We start from the raw sequence: 12,403 nt of genomic DNA, 5'->3' as shown, positions 1-12,403 counted from the left end.
TCAGCACTGACCACTAGATGTGTCAGCACTGACCACTATGTGTCAGCACTGACCACTAGATGTGTCAGCACTGACCTCTAGATGTGTCAGCACTAGATGTGTCAGCACTGACCACTAGATGTGTCAGCACTGACCACTAGATGTGTCAGCACTGACCACTAGATGTGTTGGCACTGACCACTAGATGTGTCAGCACTGACCACTAGATGTGTCAGCACTGACCACTACATGTGTCAGCACTGACCACTACATGTGTCAGCACTGACCACTAGATGTGTCAGCACTGACCACTAGATGTGTCAGCACTGACCACTAGATGTGTCAGCACTGACCACTAGATGTGTCAGCACTGACCACTAGATGTGTCAGCACTGACCACTAGATGTGTTAGCACTGACTACTAGATGTGTCAGCACTGACCACTAGATGTGTCAGCACTGACCACTATATGTGTCAGCACTGACCACTAGATGTGTCAGCACTGACCACTAGATGTGTCAGCACTGACCACTAGATGTGTCAGCACTGACCACTAGATGTGTCAGCACTGACCACTAGATGTGTCAGCACTGACCACTAGATGTGTCAGCACTGACCACTAGATGTGTCAGCACTGACCACTAGATGTGTCAGCACTGACCACTAGATGTGTCAGCACTGACCACTAGATGTGTCAGCACTAGATGTGTCAGCACTGACCACTAGATGTGTCAGCACTGACCACTAGATGTGTCAGCACTGACCACTAGATGTGTCAGCACTGACCACTAGATGTGTCAGCACTGACCACTAGATGTGTCAGCACTGACCACTAGATGTGTCAGCACTGACCACTAGATGTGTCAGCACTGACCACTAGATGTGTCAGCACTGACCACTAGATGTGTCAGCACTGACCACTAGATGTGTCAGCACTAGATGTGTCAGCACTGACCACTAGATGTGTCAGCACTGACCACTAGATGTGTCACAGCACTGACCACTAGATGTGTCAGCACTGACCACTAGATGTGTCAGCACTAGATGTGTCAGCACTGACCACTAGATGTGTCAGCACTAGATGTGTCAGCACTGACCACTAGATGTGTCAGCACTGACCACTAGATGTGTCAGCACTGACCACTAGATGTGTCAGCACTGACCACTAGATGTGTCAGCACTAGATGTGTCAGCACTGACCACTAGATGTGTCAGCACTAGATGTGTCAGCACTGACCTCTAGATGTGTCAGCACTAGATGTGTCAGCACTGACCACTAGATGTGTCAGCACTGACCACTAGATGTGTCAGCACTGACCACTAGATGTGTCAGCACTGACCACTAGATGTGTCAGCACTGACCACTAGATGTGTCAGCACTGACCACTAGATGTGTCAGCACTGACCACTAGATGTGTCAGCACTGACCACTAGATGTGTCAGCACTGACCACTAGATGTGTCAGCACTGACCACTAGATGTGTCAGCACTGACCACTAGATGTGTCAGCACTGACCACTAGATGTGTCAGCACTGACCACTAGATGTGTCAGTACTGACCACTAGATGTGTCAGCACTGACCACTAGATGTGTCAGCACTGACCACTAGATGTGTCAGCACTGACCACTAGATGTGTCAGCACTGACCACTAGATGTGTCAGCACTGACCACTAGATGTGTCAGCACTGACCACTAGATGTGTCAGCACTGACCACTAGATGTGTCAGCACTGACCACTAGATGTGTCAGCACTAGATGTGTCAGCACTGACCACTAGATGTGTCAGCACTGACCACTAGATGTGTCAGCACTGACCACTAGATGTGTCAGCACTGACCACTAGATGTGTCAGCACTGACCACTAGATGTGTCAGCACTGACCACTAGATGTGTCAGCACTGACCACTAGATGTGTCAGCACTGACCACTAGATGTGTCAGCACTGACCACTAGATGTGTCAGCACTAGATGTGTCAGCACTGACCACTAGATGTGTCAGCACTAGATGTGTCAGCACTGACCTCTAGATGTGTCAGCACTAGATGTGTCAGCACTGACCACTAGATGTGTCAGCACTGACCACTAGATGTGTCAGCACTGACCACTAGATGTGTCAGCACTGACCACTAGATGTGTCAGCACTGACCACTAGATGTGTCAGCACTGACCACTAGATGTGTCAGCACTGACCACTAGATGTGTCAGCACTGACCACTAGATGTGTCAGCACTGACCACTAGATGTGTCAGCACTGACCACTAGATGTGTCAGCACTGACCACTAGATGTGTCAGCACTGACCACTAGATGTGTCAGCACTGACCACTAGATGTGTCAGCACTGACCACTAGATGTGTCAGCACTGACTAGTCATGTGACGTACTCTTTATCACAGCGCTTGTATCTATCCGTGGTCCAGTTGTAGCCACAATGCCCATCGTTGTCCCCCTTAATGTTGAGCTGTTGAAAGCAGAAGGGGTCAGACACTCGACCCGTCTCTCCCCACAGCAGCTTACACTGGTCACTGTGGGTCTTACACTGACCATTGTAGCAGTACGACTGAAAACAAAACAAAGTTGATTTCTTAAAAAAGAAAGTTAATTTTAAAAACATCTTATAATAACATACATTTTATTAATTTGTTAAAATAGGTTTCAACTTTGAATAGAATCAAATTGCAAAGCTAAAAGACTTGCACACCAAATCAATGTATCAAATTGTGTAAAAATACATGATAAAATTATTACTTTAAGTAGAAATTTATTGTTAATTTATGAAAAATTAATTAAGCATTTAGTTATGTCAAATGTTATGTCACTTTACATAGTCATTTGCACTTGACAATATTGTCAAGTCTGAAACAAAACAATTCAGCAGAAGTATAAAGTTTTGTAAATTTGGTAAATAAAAGCTTGAGAAAAAAAAACCTTGTTCTTCTGGACAGTTGCCTAACAGTTAAAAAACAGAAATGTTTAGACCAATGTTAAGTTGTAATCCATTGCCAATATGACACTCATGTGGGTACTGTGACATTCAGTAATGTGACATGTAGATGTCATTTATATCATCAGTGGGTACTGTGACATTCAGGCGTCTTACATGTCATTAGTGGGTACTGTGACATTCAGGTGTCTTACATGTCATCTGTGGTCATGTGACTGTAACACTCACTCAGTGGGGATGTTTTTTACCCACTGAGGTGTTGTGTTTAAAAGGGCTGACCCTGAGATTTAGGACACACTGAAGCGACGCTGTTGTCAACTACTGGCTTTAATCACATTACATCGAGCCATGAACGGCCATGTAGAACAACAGTAGAAAACAGTAGATCACAGCAAAACAAAAACCTAAGAAGACGACGACCGACGATTAACGATGATTAAATTGTAGCCCTAAAACAAATGTAAACAAAAGTTTACATCACTGGTAATACCACGTGTAGGCTACAAACATACACGGGTGCAATAAAATATGTTACTGTCAATAGGTAGCACAATAAGAACTACTTAAATAAATACTTAACACCTAACTAGTGTGCAACATGCCGCACTAGCAGGAATAATACAGAAAAGTACTCTAACGAAGATACTCCACCCCTAGTCTGCAACATGCAGCACTAGTAGGAGTAGTACAGTAATATAAAAAATAATATTACATTCATTAGGTCTACATTGTCATGATCCACAGACAGCAGCCTTGGGTCTGGCTGACACAGCTAGGCACGAACTACCCATAATCCCATGTCACATGACATGGGACACAAGTAAAATCGCTCACCGAAGAGCATGCAAAAAACTACTTCAACAGTTGTAGTCCCACAGGGGCAGCAATCCAATGAATTACAACTTTATTACTTATCCCCCTTGGCTGGTAACCATAATGATATTAAGTTGTCTCACCTGACCACCCTTACACTGCAGGCCATTCTGTAAGAAGACATCTGTAGGGCAGTGCTCGGACTGACCATCACAAAATTCAGCCAAGTCACACTCCCCACCTGGTGCTCGGCACAGAGTGGACGATTCTTTTGGCTGGGGATGTATGGCTTAAGTTAGTAGCTGTGTATGGCTTAAGTTAGTAGTTGTGTATGGCTTAAGTTAGTGGCTGTGTATGGCTTAAGTTAGTAGTTGTGTATGGCTTAAGTTAGTGGCTGTGTATGGCTTAAGTTAGTAGCTGTGTATGGCTTAAGTTAGTAGTTGTGTATGGCTTAAGTTAGTGGCTGTGTATGGCTTAAGTTAGTAGCTGTGTATGGCTTAAGTTAGTGGCTGTGTATGGCTTAAGTTGGTGGCTGTGTATGGCTTAAGTTAGTAGCTGTGTATGGCTTAAGTTAGTAGCTGTGTATGGCTTAAGTTAGTGGCTGTGTATGGCTTAAGTAAGTAGCTGTGTATGGCTTAAGTTAGTAGCTGTGTGGATGTATGGCTAAAGTTAGTAGCTGTGTGGATGTATGGCTTACGTTTCATATGGTGTACTGACCTTACATATGGTGTACTGACCTTACATGTGGTGTACTGACCTTACATGTGGTGTACTGACCTTACATATGGTGTACTGACCTTACATATGGTGTACTGACCTTACATATGGTGTGATTGTGTACTGACCTTACATATGGTGTACTGACCTTACATATGGTGTAATGACCTTACATGTGGTGTAATGACCTTACATGTGGTGTACTGACCTTACATGTGGTGTACTGACCTTACATATGGTGTGCTGACCTTACATATGGTGTGCTGACCTTACATATGGTGTACTGACCTTACATATGGTGTAATGACCTTACATGTGGTGTACTGACCTTACATGTGGTGTACTGACCTTACATATGGTGTACTGACCTTACATATGGTGTACTGACCTTACATATGGTGTACTGACCTTACATATGGTGTAATGACCTTACATATGGTGTGATTGTGTACTGGCCTTACATATGGTGTACTGACCTTATATATGGTGTACTGACCTTACATATGGTGTACTGACCTTACATATGGTGTACTGACCTTACATATGGTGTACTGACCTTACATATGGTGTACTGACCTTACATGTGGTGTACTGACCTTACATATGGTGTACTGACCTTACATGTGGTGTACTGACCTTACATATGGTGTACTGACCTTACATGTGGTGTACTGACCTTACATGTGGTGTACTGACCTTACATATGGTGTACTGACCTTACATATGGTGTACTGACCTTACATGTGGTGTACTGACCTTACATATGGTGTACTGACCTTACATGTGGTGTACTGACCTTACATATGGTGTACTGACCTTACATATGGTGTAATGACCTTACATGTGGTGTACTGACCTTACATGTGGTGTACTGGCCTTACATATGGTGTAATTGTGTACTGACCTAACATGTGGTGAACTGACCTTACATATGGTGTACTGACCTTACATATGGTGTACTGACCTTACATATGCTGAGATCACAACATTTCCCTGTCCCACACCGAGCCAAAGGATGAAGTTTACACACAGTTGCGTTACAACAGCGGTTGGTACAATCCTAGAATAAAACAATCATAGTTGGTGCAATCCTAGAATAAAACAATCATAGTTGGTACAATCCTAGAATAAAACAATCATAGTTGGTACAATCCTAGAATAAAACAATCATCTTTGGTACAATCCTAGAATAAAACAATCATCTTTGGTACAATCCTAGAATAAAACAATCATCTTTGGTACAATCCTAGAATAAAACAATCATCTTTGATACAATCCTAGAATAAAACAATCATCTTTGGTACAATCCTAGAATAAAACAATCATCTTTGGTACAATCCTAGAATAAAACAATCATAGTTGGTACAATCATCTTTGATACAATCCTAGAATAAAACAATCATAGTTGGTGCAATCCTAGAATAAAACAATCATAGTTGGTGCAATCCTAGAATAAAACAATCATAGTTGGTGCAATCCTAGAATAAAACAATCATAGTTGGTGCAATCCTAGAATAAAACAATCATAGTTGGTGCAATCCTAGAATAAAACAATCATCTTCGGTACAATCCTAGAATAAAACAATCATCTTCGATACAATCCTAGAATAAAACAATCATCTTTGATACAATCCTAGAATAAAACAATCATCTTTGATACAATCCTAGAATAAAACAATCATCTTTGATACAATCCTAGAATAAAACAATCATCTTTGATACAATCCTAGAATAAAACAATCATCTTTGATACAATCCTAGAATAAAACAATCATCTTTGATACAATCCTAGAATAAAACAATCATCTTTGATACAATCCTAGAATAAAACAATCATCTTTGATACAATCCTAGAATAAAACAATCATCTTTGATACAATCCTAGAATAAAACAATCATAGTTGGTACAATCATCTTTGATACAATCCTAGAATATAACAATTATAGTTGGTGCAATCCTAGAATAAAACAATCATAGTTGGTGCAATCCTAGAATAAAACAATCATAGTTGGTGCAATCCTAGAATAAAACAATCATAGTTGGTGCAATCCTAGAATAAAACAATCATAGTTGGTGCAATCCTAGAATAAAACAATCATAGTTGGTGCAATCCTAGAATAAAACAATCATAGTTGGTGCAATCCTAGAATAAAACAATCATAGTTGGTGCAATCCTAGAATAAAACAATCATAGTTGGTGCAATCCTAGAATAAAACAATCATAGTTGGTGCAATCCTAGAATAAAACAATCATAGTTGGTGCAATCCTAGAATAAAACAATCATCTTCGGTACAATCCTAGAATAAAACAATCATCTTTGATACAATCCTAGAATAAAACAATCATCTTTGATACAATCCTAGAATAAAACAATCATCTTTGATACAATCCTAGAATAAAACAATCATCTTTGATACAATCCTAGAATAAAACAATCATCTTTGATACAATCCTAGAATAAAACAATCATCTTTGATACAATCCTAGAATAAAACAATCATCTTTGATACAATCCTAGAATAAAACAATCATCTTTGATACAATCCTAGAATAAAACAATCATCTTTGATACAATCCTACAATAAAATAATCATAGTTAGTACAATCCTAGAATAAAACTATCCTTGTTGAAGACAATCTGATTCTTCAATGCATTTGATATTTAAACTCTGAAGTAAAACTTATAGATAATTTTTAAAAAATCTGTTGAACTACAGAAACAAGAAAATAAATTAGATTGTTTAGCTTTTTTTAAACGGTTGCCTAGTTACCATAGTTATTAAATAACCTCGACTACATTGATATTGTCAAGAAGAATTTTGTTAACTAATAAACAGATTTTGTAAATGACAAAACATGCCCAATCAGGCCACACCCTACTCTACTGCCCCTGCACTATTGACCACAAAAGGGTGATCTTACCTGAGGCAGCCCAGCACTACTCTACTTCCCCTGCCCTACTGAGTACAAGAGGGTGTGATCTCAGACAGCCCAGCCCTACTCTACTTCCCCTGCCCTACTGAGCCCAAGAGGGTGATCTCACCTGAGGCAGCCCAGCCTTACTCTACTTCCCCTGCCCTACTGAGTACAAGAGGGTGATCTCACCTGAGGCAGCCCACAGTCACACTCCTCGCCTTCTTCAGTCAGACCATTGCCACAGATGGGTCCCCTGTAGATGGTCTCAGGGATGTTCTGCAGACAGTAGTCCATGCCCAGATCAAAGGCTTCTGCCAGGGCATTCTGGGAGCAGGACGACCACTTCTTGGGGCTGATTTGTCTGAAAGTTAAACATTTCCTTCAAAATCAACTCAACTTTCTATCCCAGCTACAATCTGCTGATCAAAGCCTTCAGTCAACTGTTTCAAGTTATAAAGCCTTGAGCCAGCTATTAAACAAGTTAGCCAGCTGATGAGAGTAATGAAAACAGAAAGCTACCAACCCGCTGGTGGCGGCCATGATGCACTTGTCGTCCCTGCACTCACACATGGTGTCGTTGTCGTGCTCCATCCCAAAGTTGTGGCCGATCTCGTGAGCAACTGTTGTGGCCACCAACGTAACTACCCCACCGTAATCCTGAACATAGGAGCAAAATTAGGAGGTTTAAAGTAGATTGTATCAAATAATTTACAGCCTCTAGCAACAGTATCTATCCTGTGTGACCTACCATGTTGACCCCCCCAGAAAACTGGTGTGTACAAATTGGTCCTTTGATGGCCTTCCCAACCACTCCATGTTCAAAGAAGACACCACTTAAAAAAAGATGGTAAATATCAGGGGATTCCAAATTGTAACTATGAGAGCAAGCATTTGATCTATTGACATAAACTATGGACATACATGATCAGCTGAGTGATAAACTATGTACACAGACATACGTGATCAGCTGAGTGATAAACTATGGACATACGTGATCAGCTGAGCGTTGTCATTATGGTGGTACGGGTTGATTCTCTCCTTGCGATAGCGTAGAAAGTTTTCCATGGTGTTGTCAGCACTGGGGGTCACGCTGACCTGGTCTCCCCCTGACCACACCTCTACACCCACCAGGGCTACATAGATGTTTAGTTGTCTGTACAGCTGTAACAACATCCACAAGTTAGTGGCACTAACAGAACTACAACATTGGGGCTAACAGAACATCAACATTGGGGCTAACAGAACATCAGGTTAGTGGGGCTAACAGAAAATCAGGTTAGTGGGGCTAACAGAACATCAAATTAGTGGGGCTAACGGGAACAGGCTATTACCCCCCCCCCCCCCCCAGTCATGGCTTAAGGTTCAGCTAGGGTCAGAGCTAGGGTTTGAGTTTGGGCTAGGTCTAGCGCTAGGGTTAGGGCTAGTGTTAGTGTTAGGATCAGGCTTAAATCTATGTCTAAAGTTGGGTTTGGTTTTGGGTTTATTTTTGGGTGTGGTGAATTCTTAGGTTTTTCGTCTTTGTCTTAAGGTTAGGATTAAGGTAATTTATTGGTATAGAGTTGGAGTTAGAATCAGGATTCTATCTTGGTGGATGGGGGGGGGGGGGTAATTCTCTAAGGGGGTAATTGACAGAGGGGCAATTACTTGGGGGGGGGTAATTTCCTGTAGTGGGGGCTAACAGAACATCAACAACTTAGTGGGGCATACATTGGAGCAAACTTTACAACATGAACAAATAATTGAACATTTATTGTGATCAAAACTTACACTGCTGACTATATTTGCTATGTCTTTTGATCTTTTAATGATAAGTTCTGTATTTTTACCAAAGCGCTCATACTGTAAAAGATAAGGACATTTCTCAATCAATTTCTAAGTCAGTATATCAAAATCTGAATGTTTATGTAAGGCAGATTTCCACCCTTCATATCCCATCTAAAGTTGACAAGAGTGGATGACCCAACACATCCTATCTAAAGTTGACAAGAGTGGATGACCCAACACATCCTATCTAAAGTTGACAAGAGTGGATGACCCAACACAACATATCTAAAGTTGTGTGTGTACAACCCTACATATCCCATCTAAAGTTGACATGATGACAACCCTACATATCCCATCTAAAGTTGACATGATGACAACCCTACATATCCCATCTAAAGTTGACATGATGACAACCCTACATATCCCATCTAAAGTTGACATGATGACAACCCTACATATCCCATCTAAAGTTGACATGATGACAACCCTACATATCCCATCTAAAGTTGACATGATGACAACCCTACATATCCCATCTAAAGTTGACATGATGACAACCCTACAAAAGTTGACACATGTGGACAACAAAAGTTGACACATGAGGACAACAAAAGTTGACACATGAGGACAGCAAAAGTTGACACATGTGGACAACAAAAGTTGACACATGATGACAACAAAAGTTGACACATGAGGACAACAAAAGTTGACACATAAGGACAACAAAAGTTGACATGTGTGTACAAGACTCACAGCTCTGTAGTCGTTGACCAGGTACAGCTCCACATAGCGCGTGTTGGAGTTGCTGTCATAAGGGGCCAGGACGCTTCTCTTGTGCTGCACGGTAACAAGGGCATTTTGTTAACAGTAACAAGGGCATGTTGTTAACAGTAACAATGGCATTTTGTTAACAGTAACAAGGGCATGTTGTTAACAGTAACAATGACATTTTGTTAACAGTAACAATGGCATTTTGTTAACAGTAACAATGGCATTTTGTTAGCAGTAACAAGGGCATTTTGTTTACAGTAACAAGGGCATTTTGTTAACAGTAACAAGGGCATTTTGTTTACAGTAACAAGGGCATTTTGTTAACAGTAACAAGGGCATTTTGTTAACAGTAACAAGGGCATTTTGTTAACAGTAACAATGGCATTTTGTTAGCAGTAACAAGGGCATGTTGTTAACAGTAACAAGGGCATTTTGTTAACAGTAACAAGGGCATTTTGTTAGCAGTAACAAGGGCATGTTGTTAACAGTAACAAGGGCATTTTGTTAACAGTAACAAGGGCATGTTGTTAACAGTAACAAGGGCATTTTGTTAACAGTAACAAGGGCATGTTGTTAGCAGTAACAAGGGCATGTTGTTAACAGTAACAAGGGCATTTTGTTAGCAGTAACAAGGGCATGTTGTTAACAGTAACAAGGGCATTTTGTTAACAGTAACAAGGGCATGTTGTTAGCAGTAACAAGGGCATGTTGTTAACAGTAACAAGGGCATTTTGTTAACAGTAACAAGGGCATGTTGTTAACAGTAACAAGGGCATTTTGTTAGCAGTAACAAGGGCATGTTGTTAACAGTTACAAGGGCATTTTGTTAACAGTAACAAGGGCATTTTTTTAACAGTAACAAGGGCATTTTGTTAGCAGTAACAAGGGCATGTTGTTAACAGTAACAAGGGCATTTTGTTAGCAGTAACAAGGGCATGTTGTTAACAGTAACAAGGGCATGTTGTTAACAGTAACAAGGGCATGATGTTAACAGTAACAAGGGCATTTTGTTAGCAGTAACAAGGGCATGTTGTTAACAGTAACAAGGGCATGTTGTTAACAGTAACAAGGGCATGATGTTAACAGTAACAAGGGCATTTTGTTAGCAGTAACAAGGGCATGTTGTTAACAGTAACAAGGGCATTTTGTTAACAGTAACAAGGGCACTCAGATTTATACAGTGGATACAATTGTTGCTTTGTGTCAAAATATTTTATCAAAATGTTATATTATCAAGAACAGAAAAAAATATGTATACAATTTTTTTAAAATTAAAAATCTTATTTTTAAAAACTTGATTTAAAAAATGGAACTTACCCTAAAATCCTTGAGTTAAAAAATTGAGCTTAACCTAAAAAACTTGAGTTAAAAATAGAACTTACCCTAAAAAACTTGATTTAAAAAATGGAACTTACCCTAAAAAACTTGAGCTAAAAAAATGAAACTTACCCTAAAAACCTTGAGTTAAAAAATGGAACTTACCCTAAAAAACTTGATTTAAAAAATGGAACTTACCCTAAAAACCTTGAGCTAAAAAATTGAACTTAACCTAAAAACCTTGAGTTAAAAAAATGGAACTTACCCTAAAAACCTTGAGCTAAAAAAATGGAACTTACCCTAAAAAACTTGAGCTAAAAAAATGGAACTTACCCTAAAAACCTTGAGTTAAAAAAATGGAACTTACCCTAAAAACCTAGAGTTAAAAAAATGGAACTTACCCTAAAAACCTTGAGCTAAAAAAATGGAACTTACCCTAAAAACCTAGAGTTAAAAAAATGGAACTTACCCTAAAAACCTAGAGTTAAAAAAATGGAACTTACCCTAAAAACCTAGAGTTAAAAAAATGGAACTTACCCTAAAATCCTTGAGTTAAAAAATTGAACTTACCCTAAAAAACTTGATTTAAAAAATGGAACTTACCCTAAAAACCTAGAGTTAAAAAAATGGAACTTACCCTAAAAACCTAGAGCTAAAAAACTGGAACTTACCCTGGAAATAACTTTTCTATGTTCATGCAGTCTGCCATCATGGCCTTCTGTGCCTGAAGGAAGCCGCAGAAATTTTATTTTAATTCAATACTCAACGCATTTAAGATTTAAAAAATGTTTTTGGTTTAAAAAAAATAAATATAATAATGCGAAAAATACATGTATAATTTACTGGTTAATATTGACCACAGGAAAGGCAATTATCCAAGAATATAAATTAAAAAATAATGTCTAAGTGTTTTTCATTAAATCAATAATTTAAAAAAAATTACCATCTTAAGGCAACTTTGATGAAATAAAAATGTACCACATCTAAAAGGCAACTTTGATCAAACAAAAATTTACCACATCTAAAAGGCAGCGTTAATCAAAAAAAAATTTACCACATCTAAAAGGCAGCTTCTTTTGATCCTTGTTGCGATAGATCCTGTGGACTTTCCCTTGTAGGGGCTCAATGTGGTAGGTGTCGTGGTGGTCTGTCACATAACCACTGAAATAGAGGGTCAACT

The 12,403-nt window shown here is 39.6% G+C and overlaps 1 protein-coding gene across 2 annotated transcripts in view; it reads right to left on the bottom strand.

The window, feature by feature from the left end:
• The window catches only part of LOC131932070 (disintegrin and metalloproteinase domain-containing protein 9), a 44,062-nt gene that overhangs the window by 12,509 nt on the left and 19,150 nt on the right, over positions 1–12,403 (bottom strand). For both annotated transcript variants that reach the window (XM_059288948.1, XM_059288956.1), the window contains exons 6-16: positions 12,278–12,384; positions 11,895–11,947; positions 9,889–9,972; positions 9,139–9,210; positions 8,363–8,532; positions 8,120–8,204; positions 7,895–8,028; positions 7,561–7,732; positions 5,418–5,513; positions 3,880–4,011; positions 2,364–2,539 (exon numbers count right to left, since the gene is read on the bottom strand). In XM_059288948.1, the coding sequence (XP_059144931.1) occupies positions 2,364–2,539; positions 3,880–4,011; positions 5,418–5,513; positions 7,561–7,732; positions 7,895–8,028; positions 8,120–8,204; positions 8,363–8,532; positions 9,139–9,210; positions 9,889–9,972; positions 11,895–11,947; positions 12,278–12,384 (1,281 nt within the window). The remainder of the gene's footprint in view (positions 1–2,363; positions 2,540–3,879; positions 4,012–5,417; positions 5,514–7,560; positions 7,733–7,894; positions 8,029–8,119; positions 8,205–8,362; positions 8,533–9,138; positions 9,211–9,888; positions 9,973–11,894; positions 11,948–12,277; positions 12,385–12,403) is intronic.

Source organism: Physella acuta, unplaced genomic scaffold (genome assembly GCF_028476545.2).
Source record: "Physella acuta isolate Inbredline_101_S28 unplaced genomic scaffold, ASM2847654v3 ptg000105l, whole genome shotgun sequence".
Lineage (NCBI taxonomy): Eukaryota > Metazoa > Mollusca > Gastropoda > Physidae > Physella > Physella acuta.
The sequence above is the reverse complement of the archived record's forward strand: the minus strand, read 5'-3'. Positions and strand labels throughout refer to the sequence as shown.